The 21,565-nt window shown below is 42.9% G+C and overlaps 2 protein-coding genes across 2 annotated transcripts in view; one reads left to right on the top strand and one right to left on the bottom strand.

Annotated features, from left to right (window-relative positions):
* LOC139351478 (microtubule-associated protein futsch-like) overlaps positions 1–19,270 on the bottom strand; it is a 29,650-nt gene extending 10,380 nt beyond the window's left edge. Inside the window, exons 1-26 of the mRNA XM_070993408.1 lie at positions 19,160–19,270; positions 12,661–14,819; positions 10,031–10,092; positions 9,707–9,745; positions 9,115–9,309; positions 8,151–8,914; positions 7,521–7,783; positions 7,163–7,297; positions 6,691–6,789; positions 6,541–6,578; positions 4,093–6,215; positions 3,734–3,922; positions 3,593–3,627; positions 3,321–3,473; positions 3,035–3,163; positions 2,842–2,880; positions 2,382–2,507; positions 2,156–2,282; positions 1,796–1,966; positions 1,664–1,698; positions 1,168–1,332; positions 949–1,083; positions 750–788; positions 525–665; positions 195–286; positions 20–43 (exon numbers count right to left, since the gene is read on the bottom strand). Coding sequence (XP_070849509.1) covers positions 20–43; positions 195–286; positions 525–665; positions 750–788; positions 949–1,083; positions 1,168–1,332; positions 1,664–1,698; positions 1,796–1,966; positions 2,156–2,282; positions 2,382–2,507; positions 2,842–2,880; positions 3,035–3,163; positions 3,321–3,473; positions 3,593–3,627; positions 3,734–3,922; positions 4,093–6,215; positions 6,541–6,578; positions 6,691–6,789; positions 7,163–7,297; positions 7,521–7,783; positions 8,151–8,914; positions 9,115–9,309; positions 9,707–9,745; positions 10,031–10,092; positions 12,661–14,526 — 7,184 coding nt within the window. The 5' untranslated portion in view covers positions 14,527–14,819; positions 19,160–19,270. The remainder of the gene's footprint in view (positions 1–19; positions 44–194; positions 287–524; positions 666–749; positions 789–948; positions 1,084–1,167; positions 1,333–1,663; positions 1,699–1,795; positions 1,967–2,155; positions 2,283–2,381; positions 2,508–2,841; positions 2,881–3,034; positions 3,164–3,320; positions 3,474–3,592; positions 3,628–3,733; positions 3,923–4,092; positions 6,216–6,540; positions 6,579–6,690; positions 6,790–7,162; positions 7,298–7,520; positions 7,784–8,150; positions 8,915–9,114; positions 9,310–9,706; positions 9,746–10,030; positions 10,093–12,660; positions 14,820–19,159) is intronic.
* The window catches only part of stk26 (serine/threonine protein kinase 26), a 378,991-nt gene that overhangs the window by 216,265 nt on the left and 141,161 nt on the right, over positions 1–21,565 (top strand). The window lies entirely within an intron of this gene.

Here is a 21,565-nt window from a genome sequence, read left to right as displayed (position 1 = left end):
CACAAAGCAACATACTCACGTCTCTAAACGCGTCACTTTAGTCCTGGAGAGAGAAAAAGAGTTGGTCAGTTTAGGTGTGAGAACGGGGGATTAAAAATGAAACATGTCATAAAGGCTGTGTGCAGAAACACAGATGCAAGTATAAAACTAATTAAAGCCCACTTCATCCCCCTCACTGCTAGAAGGACACGTACCACAGTGGATGCTTTTCAGAGTTCTGACAGAAAGTCTTGCATTTCTCCACCACCTGCTTTACACCGCTGGAGTCGGCCATCTCAACACATATCTGAGGTAGAACAACAGTCGTGGAAAAGACAGAGAGGAGGGACAGATGAAGGACAAGCAGCAACAAGCCATGAGAATCTGAAGTTGCAGTATATTCAAGTAAAATGGTTGTACTCAAACGTGGGTCTTCTTTAAGGAAAACTACTTAATTCAACGCTTTAAGACCTGCAGATGCCCAGACACTTCAGGTCTCTCAGCAGTTCAATGAGTGAACAGTGCGGATGTTTGTGTTCTTGTACCCTGTTGGCGAGCGGCAGGAAGCCGACAACGGTTGCGATGGAGGCCACCGCTTCCATGACGACCCCGACAATGTCCACAGATGTCTCAGAAATTTCCACACACAGCAACCGCTCCTCCAGAGACTTTGACTCTGGAACTCCCTGAAGAGCAATAATAGTTGGCGTTAAGGGTGAAATATCTGCTTTAACTTGACAAAAGATTTACAGAAATGATTAATGACTCACGGTGTTGCTCCACTTCATCAGACTCTTGTACATCACCTCCTGCAAAAACATTACAAGTCATGGATCGTCATAGAAGCTGTGAAAACATGTTTTCAATTATATCTACATTTCAAACATTTTGGATTTCACACCAACATCCTGATGCTGACAGCGTTACAGCCCAGAGGGCGCCCTCTGGTGTCTTTCCCAGCATCCATACCTCACTGGATCCAGGATTCATGTCTTGCAAGATGAAGTGGACGCAGAGCCTGGAGCCTTTGACAGAAAACCGATCTTTCATGTGATCTCGGACAAAATTGCAGCACGACGCCCAATCAGCAAAAAACACAAAGGCCTGGAGGTGAAGAGAGGAAGCAATTAAATTCAAGCAATGCAGCTCCATCACAGGTCAGTTTAGGCGTCGGTTTGCACTCCTTACCCTCCTCTGCAGCGGCAAGACCACCAAGCTGTAGTACACCGAGTGAAAGCTCCATTTCGGGAAATACGGCTGGACCAGCTTTGCCACGTCCTCATGCTCATAGTTTCCCCCCGGCAATCCGGTCAGCATGATGGTGGAAAACTTGGAACCACGACGACCGGCCTTCTAGAAAACACAACATTCAAAGCCCAAAGTGTAACTCATGTTGCTCTAAGCCTTGTCTTCACAGCTGAAACTGAGCCGTCCTTACTTCGACCAGTGTTAAGCTGTGTTTGAAGCCAGCTGTGCACCCATTTGGCAATGAATACAATGACTCCATGACCCCATGCTGCTTCACGATGTCTTTTGCTATTGATTGGATCGAGGGATCCCTCACGGCAGAAATTACCGACTGTGCATTTAATTCAATCCAACATCAATTTTAATGAACACCATTTGGATGTAAAAACAGAGATAAAAGTAAATCTGGTGAAGTTATAGAAAGGAATGGGCTTACCACAATGTCGCCCTTCACTTTGACTGTCAGGTAATCTTGGAGTTGAAAGTGAACACAGACAAAAAGTCACCTCACTGAATAACGTAGTAAATTTGGTGATGGCAGATGTCAGAAAAACTGAAACTCTCTTACTTGGAATGATGAACCAAGGAGAAATGGTCGGGAACAGGAAGGGTCTAGTTCTCATCGTGACCCAAAACGGTGAAATGCTGCCCTGTGGAACGCCAAATTCCACTGGTGGGATAGTTGCCCCAGCAAGAATATCCTTACTGTCTGGCAGAGCGTTCTCAGGCAGTTTTGGTACTGCACAAAAAAGAGCAAGGTGTCATGTCAGTGTTAAAGATTGTTCAGAGAGAAGACTGTAAAACAAACTTCAGAAAGGCTCCAAAGCTTACATTACTTTAATTTTTCTCTGACATTTTCGATTATTTTTCCAACCTGAAAAACAAAACATTTAATATCTTCTTTTTGTTTCTGAAAACGGAGTCTCACATTGTGATAAGGAGCTTCCGACTGGTATTTTCAGCCTGTGAACGTTACACCCGGGGGCTTTTTTCAGGAGACTGTACCAAACTCCGAGCCGATCCGCATCGCGAATGAACGCAAATTCTATGAAGACCTGGAAAACACAATCACATGCACACACAAATGAGACAGGTAGACTAACAGGAAGTCTCTTTTTAAAGCCACTTCAAAAGAAGTGTGTGTTTGTTTCTACCTTGTTGAGGAGAGGCAGGAAGTTCTTGACAAAACTGATCTTTTTCAAAGCTTCTTGGAGGTCCCGGACCTCACTGGGTGAAATGTTCCTGATGAAGACTGTTCTCAATCCATCATCAAGCACAGGCTGCGTCAAGGACAGGACAAAACAAAGAGTTAAGAAGAGAACACAGATACAAAGGCACTGAATTTTGAACGTTTATCAAAAGTAAAAGCCAATAAAAGACCATTTTGACTGGAATATCCTGTGCTTACGTCACTGTTGTACATCAATGTTGATAGTTTTCACCGTTAAAAATGTGTTTTGGTGAGACAAATCAAGATCAAAGCACGCTAACACAAAAAGTTATATTCACAACTTGTTTTAAAGCCCAGGTGCAACATGGAAAATGGAGATGTATTTAAAGCAGATTAAAAATGATGACGAGTTAATAGTGAATGAGCCTGTGTGCATTACTTACAAAATTCATCCGCTTCATCAGTGATTGATAAAACCCAAACTGAAACAGAAACATCACACTGGCAGTGTTAAATACAATCTGTGACAATTAACTGTATCCAATCTGCTCCTATGAATAAACCTCTGTTTTCTGTGAAAATTCTCTATTTTCTGAGGTCTTGAAAAACAAAGAGCAGCGCCATGCTCATGCCTACCGGTGTCATTTCAATACCATTGTCGACTACGCTGAAAAGGAGTTTAGCGCCTTTGAAAAAAATGCCGATCTTCATGCCGGCTTCAATTATTTTTTGCACATTCCCAACACTCGGCATCATGACGAAGGCCTGGGAGGAAAACCGGAAACAAAAATGCGTCATTACTTATGTTTACTTTTCGTACCATTTTACATCATTCAATATGTATGTATACTGGTGAAAGACTAAAACGCAACACATGGAGCTAATAAAGCAAACCGATGCAGATTTAGAACCTAGAGCCTACCATGCAGGTCTGAGGAACAACGTAGATGTTTTCATCTGTATGCTGAAACCCAAATGGCGTGAGCAGTTTGACAATGTCGTCCTCTGTGTAGCAGCCATCGTGATACTTCGGCAGTCCGGTTATGAGTAACAGCTTCTTACCAAGTTGAAATAACTAGAAACATTACAGAGAGAAAGAAAGAGGAGCAGTAATGGTTGATTACTTTTTCATTAAAGATAAAAACAAGTGCACCCCTTGTAAACTCTTCATGTAAGTGATCAGATGAAACCTACTCTTGGTGAGAGGCAGAAATTGATGCTGAGGCACGCTGCGAAAGAGACAAGGAAAATGTTAAAACGGAGGAAAGAAGGTAAAATTGTGATGGCATACAGACATTTGTGACAGACAAACAGTCTGTCTGTTTGATTTCTTACATATTTTGTCTCGATGCAGGTGTTTTTCTACCATCTCCCCAACAGTCAGAGGTGTTCCTGCAGTTGGAGACGGCGTGGACGCTGCTGGTTGCTGCTTCCTGACCACTGCAGCTGTTGGCTTAGTTGTGACAGATGAATTCTTGGCTGACGCTGCATCCGTTTGTGTCTTCACTGCACCTGCAGCATCTCCTATAGATCAAACCAGGATTTTGAAAGATCAGGAATTGAATGTGGCAGGTTAGCTGTAATTTATTTTGAGCCAATCCCACAAACACATCCTGCTCCTACAGATTCATGTCGTGTTTCATAGTAACCAGTCCACTTGACCCATCCATCCATTAAAAAGGTCTCCAACATACCATCTTGCATTGTTCTTGTCTCCACCTTTGCCTCCGCAGCTGCTTGCTGTTGCACTTGTGAAGCCTCTGTCTTGGCCTCTGGTCCTGGTTCTGACAGGGTGCTTTGCTGAACCCGTGGTGAAGCTTTGCTGGAGTCTTCTGTTGATCCGGTCTCCACTGTACTGGCTGGTGGTCCAGTCTCTTTGGGTTTGTCTGCTGAATTTTCTGGCACAGCCTCTGTAGTTGTTGTTTTTTTCCCTTCGCCTTCAGCACAGCTTCCATCTTCCATGGGCTCTGCCACTTCAACTCCTCCTTCCCCAAGCTCCATTGGTTCAGCGTCCTCAGCAAGTTTTGCTTGCTGCTGAGGTTCAGAAGTTGTCACATTTGGTGTTTCAACAACTTCAGCTGTTTCTTTCTGCACCACAACACCTTCCTCAACCTTGGTTTCAAATTCTTCAGGGCTGGAAGTCTTGACATCAGGCATGATCGTGGCCTTTGCAGGTGGTTGTTCAACCTTTTCTTTTTTCACAGCTCCTTCGGCAGCCAGCTTGAACATGGGGGTTTGGGGTTCCTGCGTACTTGAAACCATTTCTGCTTTGGAAACCAACACCTTTGCTTCAGTGACAATCTCTCTGCCTTCTGCTGGTTCAGTAACAGTCCTCTGTGACGATTCATCACCAGCGGCTGTCTCTTTCAGCACCACCACAGATTCAGGCTGATTTTCTGGAGCTGTGGGCTTTGATCCTGGTGCAGTGGACTCTGGTTCTGACAGGGTGCTTTCTTGGATCTGTGGTGAAGCTTTGACGCAGGATTCTTCTGATCCGGTCTCCACTGTACTGGCTGGTGGTCCAGTCTCTTTGGGTTTGTCTGCTGAATTTTCTGGCACAGCCTCTGTAGTTGTTGGTTTTTTCCCTTCGCCTTCAGCACAGCTTCCATCTTCCATGGGCTCTGCCACTTCAACTCCTCCTTCCCCAAGCTCCATTGGTTCAGCGTCCTCAGCAAGTTTTGCTTGCTGCTGAGGTTCAGAAGTTGTCACATTTGGTGTTTCAACAACTTCAGCTGTTTCTTTCTGCACCACAACACCTTCCTCAACCTTGGTTTCCAATTCTTCAGGGCTGGAAGTCTCGACACCAGGCACGATCATGGCCTTTGCAGGTGGTTGTTCAACCTTTTCTTTTTTCACGGCTCCTTCAGCAGCCAGCTTGAACACAGGGGTTTGGGGTTCCTGCGTACTTGAAACCATTTTTGCTTTGGAAACCAACACCTTTGCTTCAGTGACAATCTTTCTGTCTTCTGCTGGTTCAGTAACAGTCCTCTCTGATGATACATCACCCTCTGCTGTCTCTTTCAGCACCACCACAGATTCAGGCTGATTTTCTGGAGCTGTGGACTTCGATCCTGGTGCGGTGGACTCTGATTCTGACAGAGTGCTTTCCTGGACCCGTGGTGAAGCTTTAGTGGAGTCTTCTGTTGATCTGGTCTCCACTGTACTGGCTGGTGGTCCAGTCTCTTTGGGTTTGTCTGCTGAATTTTCTGGCACAGCCTCTGTAGCTGTTGGTTTTTTGTCTTCACCTTCAGCACAGCTTCCATCTTCCATGGGCTCTGCCACTTCACCTCCTGCTTCCCCAAGCTCCATTGGTTCAGCGTCCTCAGCAGGTTTAGCTTGATGCTGAGCTTCAGACGCTGCCACCTTTTCTCTTTCGTCACCCTCGGCTGTCTCTTTCAGCACCACCACAGATTGTCTAACACTGTTTTTTTTACTTTTTGTTTTGTTTTGTTCAGCTTTTTGTTCCGAGTCATCAGCTGTGGACTTGCATCCTGAGGATGCTTTTTGCTTTACCACGACTTTTTTCACAGTTCCCTTCACAGGCAGCTTTCCTGTTTTTACTTTTTTAGCTACCTGCTTGGTTGAGATGTTTTTCGCTTTGGAAACCAACACTTTTGATTTAGCAACAGTCATTGGGCCTTTAACTGAGCCTTTAGCTGCAACTTTCTGATTGGTGAGTTTGCCTTTTGTAGCTTTTTTGGCTGCAGATGGTAAAGACTCTTTAAGCTGAGGCATGTTAGGTTTAGGGAGAGGAACCTTGGTGATTTCAGATTTTGGAGCGTTTTGCAGTTTCGAGACACTGGATGTGTCAGGTTCTCTGTGAACAAACAAGAGTCACATGGGTCAAAGTGTTTTTCTATGTTCTTCACTTGATGATAGAGTAAATCAAAGATTGAACTTTTTTCAATGACCATTATGACATTTAACATACAAACGGTGGACACAGTAGTTTTAAGTAGTTTTGGACTGTACTAAACAGGTGTTTCAAATTCACGCATCTCTTGTGTTAACATACAAACGTATGATTTCCCACTGACGACACAAATTCAGGCATCAACTGGATATTTATGGTAATACATTGCCAAAAAGAGATAAAAGCCTCCATCGCTGTGACAAAGAGGTTTGTATGAAACATGTCTTACTTCTCAGTAGGCTTCTTTTGCTGCTTTGTAACAGTCTCCTGTAAACAAACAAATTGAGATTTGTTATTTTAGAAGAATCTGATTACTGACAATGTGACCACACTACAGCAGACAGATGTTCAAATGCATATTTACAGGAAAGCGTCATACCTTTCCTCCGACAACACGGATCTCTGTTCCTTTCACAATGAGGGTCACCATGCTCGTCAGTTTCTGAGCATCTTCCTCTTTCTCAAAACACACGAGTGCCTACATGTCCACACACACACACACACACACACACACACACACACACACACACACACACACACACACACACACACACACACACACACACACACACACACAGTAACAACCAGGAAAATCTGTTGAAGTCCGACATATTGAAGTCTACGTAGATGTTTAAATGTAGATGTGAAAATATTCCAGTTTCATGTGCCGTGACTTTGCCGTGAAGGTTCTCCACCCCTGGTTTAAGGGTTTGATGCTCTTGTTAATGTTGTGGAAATACTTTGGATAGAAGCATCTGACCAAATACCAAAATAACAGCAACAGATGTTGAAGGTTGCATCTCATGAAAAGGAAAAGTATTGCAAAGTATAGCCACTGTTTTTGCACACACCTCCAGTTTGGACCGAAAAAGTACAACTGACTTGGTTTTTCCAAAGTGCTCCACAGCAGTGATCACGTCATTGTGAGAGAGGGTACGCTGAATCCCTTCTAGTCGCACCATGGTTGGAGGTGAAGTTTTACCGGACTGTGCAAAAAGACAGAAAGAAAAACACAAAATTAGACCAAATATTGTGTCGGTCATCATGAATGGACAGAAGACAAAAACGCACCTGTGTTTAAAGTGTCCCACCAAACTTTAATGCCACCTGTCCTTTCAGGCAACATAATTTTCTGCTTTACATTTAGCAGTAAAAGTATTCTTAAGTCTGATCAAAGCGTGATGCCGATAAGGTCGTGAACACACACACCTTTTTTGTTGTGGAAGAACTTGCTACGCTCTTCTGCAGGATGGGCTTTACTTTAGAGAGCTGTGTAGTCGATCCCTTCTTTGCTCTACAGGAGGAGGATGAGGAAGAGACAGTAGCAGACAATCTCTTTGCTTCTGCAGAGGGAGATGACGAGGAGGGTTTTGACGATGAGGACTTAATTTTGGTTAGCTCGGCCACTAAGGCAGGAGCCAGAGTTTTAACCACGTCATCCAGGTCAGACTCATTTGACAGACACTTGATAACTAGAGGGATGAAAAAGAAAAGCGAGTCAGACAAAACTGCAGCATTACAATTGATGGTTGGATAGACTCTAAGTCTCTTACCTCAATATGAAGCTAAATATGTTTGACTGTTTCAAACTGAGAGATTAAATCAATAATGAAAACAATCTGCAGTTACAGCCCTAAACTGCAGAACTTGAAATGGTAAATCCCAAAGAAAAGAAAAAACATGAAACAAATAAACAAGAAATTAATGTTCCTATTTGTAGCCTGCACTTGTATGTACTGGGGCTCTATTATAGGTACAGGTACGATCGGTAAAAATATGTCTTTAAAGACGTTCTCTACTGACATGCCAGGGGAATTAAAACGTTTGCCATTCTCCAACCTGATGATTGCAGTAGTTTCTTGGCCAGTTTCGCTGCCTTGATTGACTTTTGTGTAAGGGACGAGCCTTCTGAGGACAATTGGCTCTCATGGCTCCCCCTTGGTGGTGATCGTCTCTTGTCACTCCTCCTTAGTGGCGAACGTCTCTCGTCAACCCTCCTTGGTGGCGATCGTCTTTCGTCAACCCTCCTCGGTGGCGATCTTCTCTCGTCAACCCTCCTCAGTGGAGATCGTCTCTCGTCAACCCTCCTCGCTGGTGATCGTCTCTCGTCAACCCTCCTAGGTGGCGATCTTCTCTCGTCAACCCTCCTCGGTGGTGAACGTCTCTCGTCAACCCTCCTCGGTGGTGATCGTCTCTCGTCAAACCTCCTAGGTGGCGATCTTCTCTCATCAACCCTCCTCGGTGGCGATCTTCTCTCATCATTCCTCCTCTGTGGCGATCTTCTCTCATCACTCCTCCTCGGTGGCGATCGTCTCTCGTCAACCCTCCTTGGTGGCGATCTTCTCTCGTCACTCCTCCTCGGTGGTGATCGTCTCTCGTCAACCCTCCTCGGTGGCGATCGTCTCTCATCAACCCTCCTCGGTGGTGATCGTCTCTCATCACTCCTCCTCGGTGGTGATCGTCTCTCGTCACGCCTCCTTGGTGGTGATCGCCTCTCGTCTCTTCTCCTTGGTGACGATCGTCTCTCAGGGCTCCCAGAACGTGACTGATAGCGGCAGGAGGTTGGGTGGTCATACCATGGGGAGTGAGAACGAGACCTGGACCTGATGAAAGTCAGTCATTTTATAACTCAAATAATTCACAGCAAGTCTAGATTTCTCAAGGGACAAATCCAAAAAGGCTAAAGTGAATCTTGATGTTGATGGATGCAAAAATTTTAGAGAAACATAATTCCACAATGCTGAGAGGTATCTCTGCCATTTACCCACATTACTGTTCACATCAGAATTTACGTCTGACAGACCTGCGAATGTATCTGGAACTGTGAGGTGATCTTGATCGGCTACTGCGTTTCTCCCTTCTCCCCTCTGAGCTATGTCGGCGACCGGGGCTGTCCGAGTGGGAAGAGGAGTAGCTTCCGTGTCTGGTTTCCTGGTGATGATGCTGGGAAGTCTGTGCAGAAGTTGAGGCAGAGGGCTTGGCACCTTTACCTGCAACACTGAAGACAGAAATGGACAAGAAAATCGTAGATAAAATGGCAGCAAAGGAAATTTGTAAAAATCATGAGGGTTCTGGTTCAATACTAGTGTGGTTACTACTCAATGGATTTGTCCTCAATTTGTTGTCATGTACTTTTGGTGCACCAGACATTTTCTTCGGCTGTCTTGCAGTTTGAGCAGTCACAGCCATCTTGTTCAAATATTGAAACTGGACATGTCTGACTTTCCTTGAGGTGAGCTGCATGTCATGGCTGGTCAACTGATCTCCACAGTGTAAGTACAGAAGTTGCCGGTTCTGATCGTGCTAACAGGTAGATTAAAATATGTAGTGTGACTTAACAGAACATGCAACATCAATGAAAAAACTGCAGTGTCTGCCCGGCTTCAGAAATTTACCTGGGCCTGAGTGCTACCTCACCATCCCACTCTGGGTATCTGTGGAAAAAGATCATTCAAAGGTAGTAAGGTAGGAGTAAAGGGGCCAAATGTTGACAACAAAAACCATAGGTTTCTCTTTTGAGGTAGGTGGTCAGAAAGCAGCTGTTTAGGTGATGCCCATAAAGTATATAGGATATTGAGGAATTGTACAGGTTCTGCAGACTACGGTTACATGCACATGTTTGGCCACCCCTGGTCAAAATTTTGTTTACTTGACTTTCAAATTATTTGATTATTTATTCAATTAACATCTTTAAAAGGGAAAAAGGGGAAAAAACTGACCGTGCTCGCAGGAGTTTGCAGCTCTGAAGGTGAAGGCTGGTGTTCTGGTGAGAGAGCCAATCCTAGCAGTCAGAATAACCCACAGTTAGAGAGGCACACAGTTTAGAGAGGCCTCATTGTTACAACTGCTATCAGCTTGAATAACTCATTATCATTTTCATGATACTATCTGACAACACAGATATTTTATTAAACATTACGTTCTTAAAAAACTTCCTTAAATCTCCAAAGTTTGTGTCTATAAAAGCAAAATATATCCAATTTCTCTGAACAACAGTCATCCAAAACAAAGTAACAACATTTTGCCCAAGTGAGGAGCTGAGATAACAGTACATAAAAGGTTGTGTTAAAACCATTGTCCATTGTGAAAACATGTATCATATCATCAAGGACACTTCAGCAACTCCTTCCTTGATAATTGCAACTGACTTTATAGTTCACTTGAGTTCAAGCGCAACAAGTCTTTATCGTGAAATATACAAATACAGGAGTGACACATCAAGATAAAAAAAGTTCTTCTTCTTGGGTTTTTGATATTGTGATGTCTGGGTCTCAGAAAACATCTGGCATACCAGAAATCATAGAGTTTCCTCTGGTTTGGTGAAGGTCATCTCAGCAGAAATCACATGGATCAGATGTGGGTTGTTTTTAATTAGGCAAAATGTAAAAGTCGGTGTTCGAAAAAAAAAAAGAAAAAAGTAAAGACAGATGGTCTAAAAAAAATCTCTGTTGGTTCACCAAGTGTGACAGTTGCTGGTTGCTTTGCTTTCATAGTATTTGTAGGAGTTAATTTTTGTGCCACAAAAATACTTAAAAACACACAAAAAAGGGGGAGCTTGGTTCCATATAATTACAAAACTGTAATTCCTTCCGTTAGACATCACTGACAACTGTGAAAGACGGTTCTCTTCCGATTTGCAGATTCTTCCTTGTCATATCCTCCAAGTCCTTGGTTATGTTGTCAACAACAGTCTCAGGAGTTGGCCATCTCTGCATTTTATATCACATTATGCAAGTCATATGTCAGTGGAAACCTGGCAATTGCCATGAGACACCAATGATTTCATCTGTTTAAAATATACAATGACATTCTCAGCAAGTTTAAATTCACTCAATTCAGACTCTGACCTTGAATTACAGATAACAATAAACAGTCACCCATGACTTGGATCTTTGAAACATTTTGGTATATTTAGTTTGCACAAAATGGTTGCAGTCTCCAAATAGAAGTTACTGATCCATTGACATTCAAAGAATATCTGACATTAATCCTTTCAAATAGGCTTGAAAGTCTTGCCATTGGGGCAGCAGTAGCTCACTCCCTGGGGACTTGGCTTGGGAACCAGAGGGTGCCCTGTTCAAGACCAATCAGTACGGAGTGTGGAATGGAAGTTGGAGAGGTGCCTGTGCAAGGTACCAAACCACCAACTGCTCTGGGTACTCTGGCATCTCTCCATCTCTACATAAATACATGTGTATAGCTTGTTTGCGCATGTTTTTGGGCCTGTGAGTATAAATTAACAGGGTGAAAAACTTTCACTTACTCTAGAGCAGTGGTTCCCAACATTTTTTGTCTTGTGTACCCCTTTTGTCATACCATGAGTACCCCCTCACTCATACGTGTTCATGATTCTCCAAAAGTAGAACATAACACAACTGAATATTCAACGCAAGTCATTTTATTTCATCTTCTTAAATTGAACAATTAATATTCAGGCATTATCTTCTTATTTCACTCAAATTAAACATAATGTTGCCTTCAAGGCAATAAAAATGATAAATATACAAAATAGTATTATAGTAAACATTTGTATTGTTAATACTGTATTATTAATACTAATATATTATGATTATATTGTTATTAAAGAAAAATAATAAAGTTGAAATAAAATTTAATTCCGACAGCTTATGTTTGAAAAATTCCTCAGTTTTACTGACACTTTCGAAGTGTTTGGTGCTCTGGTATCGCTGTAAATGGACTGGCTTCATGGAGTTATTTGCCAGGACTTCACCGCAAAAGTAGCACTGAGGCTGCAGTGGGTCCGCAGACATAGAAGTGAATCCATATAAAATATAGTTTTCACTAAACTGCCTTGGTTTAATTTTGGCATCTTTCTTGCATTTGTCGACAGGCTCCTTTCCCCCTCCTGGATCCACAGCAACTCGACGTTTCAGCCATTTATGCATATTTACCTGCAGGTAAACCGGTTCCCACTGTTTTGATTTTGGTATGGCTGTGCCACAGGTTACTGTCTCCCCAGGGAAACAGGTCATAGCGCACACGTACCATTTTATTGATGGACTTATGAAATGACTGAGAATATTTTTTATTATCATGGAAATAAATTCTTAATTTTTCCACCTACCCCCTGCAATGTGCTCACGTACCCCTAGGAGTACGCGTACCCCTGGTTGGGAAACACTGCTCTAGAGGGATGAATAAAGTATGCCTTCTTCTGCTTCACAGACTTTTAAACAATTCCAACCCTTTAGTACCTCCCCACAAAATAAGAAAATGAAACAATTTAAATTGCCATTTTAAAATAAAAAAAACAACAATTTGAGATACAGCAAGAAACAACTGACAAATTCCTCAAGTGAGAGCAAACAGAGCACAGTCGTCCACTCACCTTCATATGAGCACACTCTTTGCTACACAGAGAACAGGTACGTGGAAAGATTTTTGGTGAGGCCGCTGCATAGTCATGCATCATGGCAGCCGTTGGCAGACCCTTGGAGACAGACATTGTTGCTGGAGGCTGCCTGTTGGAAGTCGGCAACGTCATGTGATTGAAGGTCATCAGAGCCGGGATTGGTTGAGGCAGAGCCGGAGGAATAACGATGGGGCGAGGAGCACCAGGGATAAACACTGGTTGCTGCATGGTCCCTGAGGCATCAGCGACGCTGGGGATGAAAGGAGCAGGGGGAACAGATTTTGCAGCAGAAAAAGCTGGAGGCCACTTTGCTTGCCCCGTCTGTGATGCCACCTGCTTTTGCCTCTGCTGCGACTGCTGCTTTTTCATCTGTTCAGCAACTGCTGACCCTTGACCTTGAGTTTTACTGTCATCTCTAGTGCCACTGCCGTCATTACTGCCAATAAGCACAAGGCCAGGTCGGCTGGGATGCACACCACGGAACAGAGTGCATTGTGGTTGTGTTTTCAATGTTGACTGGCGATCTGCCTCTGGTTCTTTTGAAGGTGCAGTCTGGTTTGGTTGGGTCTGTAATCGCTTGGTCTGATTATGGATTGGGGGAGTCCCAGTGTTCAGTACTGAACTGTACGAAGAGCTGAGACCTGTAACAGAACTCGTCTGCTCACGTGAAGAACCAAAGGCACTGCTTTTAACCTCTGTTGTATTTTTTTGCAGCAGTTCTTGACTGTGTCTGCTGCTATCGTAAGTGTCCATCAGCAACATATTCCCACTCCCACCACTGCCAGCTCTACTGCCACTGGTCCTTCCAATCTCATCCCCAGTCCCTCCAGTATATTTGGCACTGTGTCCATAGTCAATCACTTTACTTGGCTGGAGAACAGCTGATGACATTGCTTCCTGGCACATCCCTGCCCCTCCAGAAGTACTCAAGTTGTGACTGTCCATTCCACCCTGATTTCTGTTGGGTTGGAGTTCAGGGTAGGGGTTTAGTTCAACTTCTGTTGTATCCCTCTTGGTCTTTCGAAGGCGGATTTGCCGCAAAATGAACGGCAAGTTTGCAGGAGTGATCTGGTCTTCAGGGTAGGAGATGAGTTCTTCCAGGTCCTCTTTCTCAAGTCCAAACTGCTGAAGGATGTTAGCAGCTGATTCAAAAGTGTACTTGGGCCGGTTGGATTCTGTAGAGGATGTAGGTCTGTCTGGCACTGAAGAGTCATAATTACCTAACCCTGAAATGGACTGCATTTCATGGTCTCTTTTACCTGGGGCATTAAACCTACCATCACCACCACTAGCACAGTTAGATGAAGAAGATGATGAATAAAAGCTAGAGTCATCAGGAGTGGTCCTGTTGTAGCTCGATGACCAATCCACAGAACTACTGCTACTTTCCTCATCCAAGTGCCTACGTCCTTGAGAGGCAGAGGTTGAGGAAACTGGGAAAGAGGCCAGTCCTGTGCCTGACGAGTGAAATTCATCCCTTTGTGTGGTGGTAAAATGAGTGCCCTGGTCTATGGGTTGATGCATCGGGTTGCTGAGAAGCCTCACCCCCTCTCTGGCTCTGCTGATATGCATGTCAATTGTACGCTCTATGTCCTCATCCATTATGGCTCTACTCTGTTCAGGCTTGTAGCTCGCTGACTGAGACATCAGGGGTGGGAGCATTCCCCGAGAGTTAGTAGGAATTGAAGAGGAAGCTCCAGAAGAACTGAAACTGGATCCAGGTCCAAAGTGAGAAGCTGCTCTCCGAGGGTCCCTCTCTGCCGATATACTGGAAAGTTCACACTGCCTCTGGGTAGAACTTTGGTCCCCAGAGGCATAGGGGTTATACAGGGGATGGGACATGGCGTTGCCGATCTTCAGAAGGTTTATGATGGTCACAGCAGTCGGGGAGGAAGGTGGTGTTGGTATGTAGGGAGCAGGTGGGTTGGAGTTGGCTGGAAAGGTTGCAGTTCGGTTGCAAATGGCGAGAGCGTTGCTTATGTCTCTCAGTGCTAGCGGAGACTTTCAGCTGAGCCAACTGCAAGGAGTCAGCCTGCTAACCAATCAGTAGCAAGCTCCCTGGAAGCCCTCCAAGTAAAGGGCTCGTTAGGGGCCCTAGAGGAGAAGGGGCACAATGCTCCAAAACCAATGCAAAGCTGAAAAGTCAAAAAACAAAGAAAGGGGTTACTGAGTGGGACTGGACATCAGCTTCTTTGATGGGTAAAGTCCATCATCTGGAAAGTCGTGTCTTGAGTAATCCACTCTAATGCATCCTGTTGGACACACACGTAGTTCTTTTTATTTCCGTTCCTGGTCTTCACTAGTAAGAAACAACAGAGGAGGCAAAAGCAACAAAGCACAGATAAAGAGAGAAACAAGTTTACTGTTGTTAACAGGAAACATCCAAAAGAGACACAAAATAATTTGACTCCATTCCATGCTCATACCTGCTTGAAACAGTTGAGGCTTAGCACCAGCAGGCAGACAAAGCACATTGCAAAATGTAAAGCAACTACAAGGAACTTCATTTTGAACCTGTGGACAAAGGCAATTATGTTTCCCAGAATGAAGACTGCTTTTCCCAGGGGCACCACTGCCTCATGTTGTAAAGATCTTGATCTGGCTAGCGCATGCATTTGATTTGGAAGGAAAGACAGATGCAATTCATTTTTCATTCCATTTTTATTTTTCACACACAGCTGTTTTCAGGATGTATAGTGATAATGTAATGTGTCTATGTGGCTCTGTAAGATTAACAACTAATATTACAACAGTGAAACAAAGTAAACTTTGTTTTAGCACTGTTCATACACCAAGGCCACATGTAACCAAATCTAACAGATTTGGTTGATTTGTGACAGTATTTTTGTGGAGAACCTTAAAACTGTCAACATTCCCGAATAATGTTACGTCTTCATAATAATTAGCCAACAGCAAGATGTAGCTCGGTAGCAACAGCAACACATAAATGTTACATTCAGGATCAGTTTTGAATTCCTTCAAATCCTGCAATTCTCTGTATCTGTTGAATGATCAACTAAGGTTGTTGCTGTAAGGTGTAAGAATCACAGAAAAACCCAATGTGCCTCAAATATTATTCAACAGTGAACACCAATGGCATTCCAAAACTTTCAAGGGACTTCTACTGCTTAACTTTCTCCTATATCCAGTTGTACAGACACCCATTTCTTACAAAGCTTTTCATTCAGAACAATGAACAAAGAGAACAATGTCACAAATGGTACAAAACAGCAAATCTCTAAAAAAAAAAATTATGATAAGCATATTCCCACAGTTTGGACCGCAGATAGCGTTATGACAGCGCAGCAGCTACTCGCCGGGCTGATAAAGAGCTTCCACTATTTCTTGCCAACACTCGTTTTTGACTCGGTCTTCCTCACTCGGGGAGACATCAAACAGGCAGGGGTACTCAACAAACTTTTCCTGTCTTTCATTGTCCCAACTGACAGCAGCAGCCTCAGCATCCCTCCTCCTCTGTAGTACAACTTTTTCTAGCAGATCTGTGATGACTAGAGAAAAGCTGTTACAACTATTTACTAAAAATAAGTCAAATTCAGCTGTCCAAGGAAAATGCTCAAAAAGGGTCTGCAGGAGTCTGAGTCCGAGAGGCAAAAAACTTTATTCACCGGCAAACAAAGGAGAAAAACATCCAGAAACACACAGAGTGTAATTCTGAAGTAGTTCTGACTTACAATGGTCAATCTTTTGGCCGCTGTCTCTTTTTACCTTCGTTCTGTTCTTCTGAAATTACACCATTAGCTTCTAATTGTCATGGGCTTTATTTATTTTTTTAAATATTGTCAATTTACAGTTTATTGCCATAGTTGCATATAAGGCACAATTGCATTATCTTTAAGTGCACTTTGAGAATATATTAAAACATAGTAAAGTACATTGAATCATCCCAAACCATCATTCGTTAAAGCACAGTATATCATAGCGTGATTATAAGACTGTTCAATTCTTTCATGATTATAACAAATACTCAAACATGGGTTAAATACAATAAGGTTATGTAAGGACACATAGGGTTATATTAGGTCACAACAACACTGGCCAAAACTGGTTAGGACTGGCTAGGGCAGCTGCACAGACACCTGCAAGGCCATGGAAATCCCCAAAGATTCATGATACGGGTGCCCTGCCCTCATAGTCTCAGCTGCACAGCGTCAATGCTGCACAGCATCATCACTGCTTATCTTTGCACTAATGTCATCTTGACCTTTTATGTGCTTCTTCTTCATTTTTCTACTACTCAAGCAATCAAGCTGTCAATTTCTACTACCTTATCATGCTCTACAGAGCTGCTACTATTGTCTACCATTAGTTACAGTGTTACACTTAATTCTTCACGTCTGTTGGAAAAAATTATACTATAAGGCATTAGGCCCATAAGCATTCCTGAGCAGAGGTCTCATCCCCAGGTGTCTTTCTGTGCTGTGAACTTTGCCCTATTAATCTCACATAAGCTTACTGTCTCACAAGAGCCTTTAATCATGTGTTCTATTGCAACTCACAATCATGTGTTTGTAGTATCATTTTTTCTAGCAGATATGTGATGAAAACGCTGTAACCAATGATAGCCAATAGTTGGTTTCGCTGAGTGTGAAGCTGTAGTAGACACGTTAGAGTCATGGGCACACTGGGCTCATAAAGCATTTTTGTCAGCACTCTTATCAGGGGCTTTCAGGGACTTTCCTACAGCTCATGTGCAGGTGTCTTTGCAGCTGTTTCTCTGTGCTGTGAAGTTAACCCTGGCAAATCTCATATGGCTTTACTGTCTCACAGTAGCCTTTAAGCATATATTCTCTGTGTTTTACCATAACTACTGATGAATTGAATGTTCTTATAATCTCACCATGGTTTTGATATAATCCTAAAAGTGCACTTAATGACAATACTACTCTGTATTATGCTCTTGTTACTCTTAATTACGTTTTGTTATTCTTTTTTATAAAATCGGCACAGACGACGGCTGAGAAATCATGGTGTGATTTGTGAAGAAATTGATAAAAAGAAAAAAGGTGTGCCCTGAGGCTGCATCAAGACAAGGAAAAAAGGGAAAAACCGAGGCATACCAGCTGCCAAGAGATTACCTAATGGTGTAAAGTTGCAGAGACTTTGGAAAACAACTAGAGGATGGCATGGAAAACCAGTACCAAACTGAATATTAGACAGGGCACAGACTGTTTTAACTCAGTAGCCTTCTGGTGTTCATTCTGTGTGCGTCTAGAACAAATTCTCCTTTATGCCTGGCATTTAAGTCTTTGCTACTCCTGCTGATTTTTACTGAACACAAGAAGATTTTCTGAACAATTGAACACAGCTGAAACTTTAATTTTTGGTCCATGTGGCTTGGAACTTCGGTTTCAATACACCACACCTCCTCCTCCTCCTCCTCCTCCTCCTCCTCCTCTTCGCTATAGTTACCTAACTGTGCTCCAGATAGAGCACCTGATTGGTCAACGCTACAGTACATGTCATGGGAGATGTCACACTAGACGAGTCAGATAAAAAAAAATCTGATATGCGACTCTTTGCATCAGGGTCGTTCAGCTTGTCACACTACGTGGGTATAGATGCCCGATTGCTGTTTATGATCGGCTGCAACAAAATCTGTTTGTGCTGTCTGATCCAGGCATTAGACGAGGTCTTCGTTTGGCCTTTAGACAATTTGTTTAACCTAGTTTTTCAGAATCTGACCACGGCCTTACTGCCAGGTCTCCATGAGATGTTCACCTTTCATTCATCAATGCTCATCATTGGTGCCATCGCTGAACAAATATCCAAGGAAGGCACAGGTGTTTCAGCAGGGGGGCACCAAATTACTGGCTGACATTGTCCACCATTTATTTATAAGATAATTGACAGGTTTATCGTTAGCTTCAACTCTAATGCTTATGGCCTGTTGGGACACTTGAATACAATAAAGCCATTGGTCGTGTTATTAGGAGCACCTGTGCTTTTCATACTGTGACACGTCAAACTTCTGATAAACATTGACATGAATGCAAAGTAAAGCCTCCAAACAGGATTGAGTCAACACTTCTGTCACAAAGTCTGAGTATATACTTCAGAGGAGTACTACAATAAAATGCATTAATTGACCCATATGGTGCCCACCCACTCTTGGGGGGACATTTCCACTACACCGCTGGCGGCGTCGGTTAGCAGTTTGAAATGCGAGGCCTTGGACAAACTGTCACTGATGCAAAGGTCGGGTAAGTCAGTTTTGCATTAAACACGAGCACCGAAACCTTCAAAGTGTCGTTAAAAGTCTGTGCTTAATTTCCTAACTCAAACACGAGCTGCTCGCGGGACTAAACAGACCTAACCTAGCTGTAACTCGTCTCGTGCGCTGCTGCTAGCAAACGCTAACTGACGAACTCGTCTACAAACGAACACAAAACACGTTTCCAGGGAACAGACACGATTTCTGACTCCGTGGTTTTATAACTGCGTTTTTCTTGCATACCTTGCGTTATCTGAGCATGTCTTGCAGCGTCCATGTCCACAGACTCCTCTTCGGGCTGTCCTCAGATGCCTTAAAATCACTAACTTCCGATTCGTAAGACTTCCGGTTTTCGTGTTCAGCCGTCAGAGTAAAAGCAGGATGTTTTGAAAACCTGAAACCCGAAATTGATCGAAAAGTTCCATGAAGTGTTTGCATGAGGGGAATATGCACTTGCATGGCTAATAAATATAAAATGCTTGTTAACGCCTCAGACCTTTCAATATGATGTGAAAGATGTAACCACAGCCTTCATCATCTTTAAACACTTTTAAAAACAGGCTTTAATAATTTCCCCCATGTTCTGTCTCAGGAAAGTGGAAACATGATGAAAGTGATGTGTTTTGGCCAAGAAGGAGTCTGCAACATTACAGACTGCTGCACTTGAATTCCAGACATTACAGCCAACAGGACTCATGTTGTCTCACACCTCAATGACCTGCTGCATGAAGAGAGGACCAAAGACTCTAAGAAATGGAGTCTGTGTCTTGACTGACTGAGGGAGGATGGAAAGTGACATTGCTGAAAACACGGACACCCTCGCTTGTTTTCCTGACAGTATTTATGGTTGTAACCTGTCGTGCCATACCTTTCGTTAAAGCTTAATCACTAGTCAAATCCTCTGTAGGATAATTCATGATTCAGTCAGAAGAAGATTGCTCTCTGGACTGGGTACCACCCTAGGGTTAGGGTTAGGGTTAGGGTTAGTCACCCTATGCTGACTTTCACAATTTTGACACTATTGTTTAATCAATGGTTAACTCTAGTTTGATTGATGTTGATTTGTGATGATCTGCTTTTGTCCTGATTGTACAACACATTATGCCATGCCTATTGTGCTGACATTCTTCTGATGGTAGAACAAGGTCATCCAGATTACAAGATAATGTATATAATCTGACAACTTCTCCTGCTCTGGGCTCTTTCTTGCCATCATCGAGACAGCCAGGAGGAAGTCCGTCTGCAGGCGTCAAAATAAACTCTCAGACAGACAATGAACGACTTTGTGATCATTAGTACAAAATTGCCAGAACACTACTTGCACCAAGAAAATGCAAACTAATGCATGTTTTCCTCCACCACTTGTAGTATAATTTTTCCCTAACAGAGATGTGATGATTTAAGAAGACCTGTTCTTAATGGTAATCAATAGCTGTAGTAGTGAATATGAAGCTGTAGTAAACACGTTAACCCTCTATGGTACAGCGTTGCCACATGGCAACAACCCCATTTTAAGCCTTCTACACACAGATAATACATCCCAAGGTATGATGCGATGTATTAAAAAAGAGGTGGGGTTCTAAGTAAACCATTAGCAGTGTTTAAATTTGTCACATGACTTTCTGGAGGCCATTGTGAGACCCTTTTCTGCAGACATCATCGACAGGAGGAGCCTCACCATTTGACTCCTAAAAATTCACCAAAAAAGTGTTTTCTCGAAGTTTTTCAACGGGGAAAAAAATATACACTCAATAATAGGTGAGTTAAGTTCATTATTATGTAGTTTCTTGCCCTGTACTTGATTAATAAATAATAGAAAATGTTAAAAATGTGTACGTTGCCATATGGCAACACCGTACCATTATGGATTGCTAGCCTGGCATGTTGATAACATGTATTTAGTTAGAGGCCTACTTTGCAATTGCATTGGTGTACACTGATCTTCGATAGTCTATAAACTATAATAATGCACTTTGTGAGTCCTTTCCACATTGCATATGATGATATTTGACACATCTTTCTTCCATTTACAGAATGAATGCCAATATTTTTTTATGGTAAATCACAGAAAAAAGCTGAACTAGCCCTCCCACTAGATGATAGCGAAGATGACAAGGGATTCAGTGACGAGGAAAATGAGCTGCTGGAAACACAGCAGAGTGAGAGTGATGAAGACAGTGAGATGGATGAAGACTATGAGCCAGAGAATGAGGACAGTGGAGACAGTGAGGACAGAGACAGTGAGGGCAGAGACAGTGAGGGCAATGGAGACAGTGAGGAGAGGGAGGACAGTGAGGGTGAAAGTGAAGTGACAGGTATTACCAGTAAGAGAGTGTAAAATGTATATGGTAATCATGTTCCAGCCTCTATTTATGTATTGCATTAAACTAAGAATATTTACTAAGGATATTTGCTTGTTTTCTAGGTCCACCTCCTCCACAGGAAACGGTAAAAGCTAAAGGGCTGGTGTGGAAGAAGAGCAGGAGTATTCTTCCAATTCTTCCAATGTCTTTTTAAAAGCTTTTATTTCACATGAGATGTATTATTAACTGTTCAGGCTACTGGGGATTGTTTATACTAAAACATGAGTTTTAAAATAAATGTTATATACAATTTTAAACAAAACTCTCTTGTTTTCATTACTTTCCA

Source organism: Chaetodon trifascialis, chromosome 23, assembly GCF_039877785.1.
Source record: "Chaetodon trifascialis isolate fChaTrf1 chromosome 23, fChaTrf1.hap1, whole genome shotgun sequence".
NCBI classification, from domain to species: Eukaryota; Metazoa; Chordata; class Actinopteri; order Chaetodontiformes; family Chaetodontidae; genus Chaetodon; species Chaetodon trifascialis.
The sequence above is the reverse complement of the archived record's forward strand: the minus strand, read 5'-3'. Positions and strand labels throughout refer to the sequence as shown.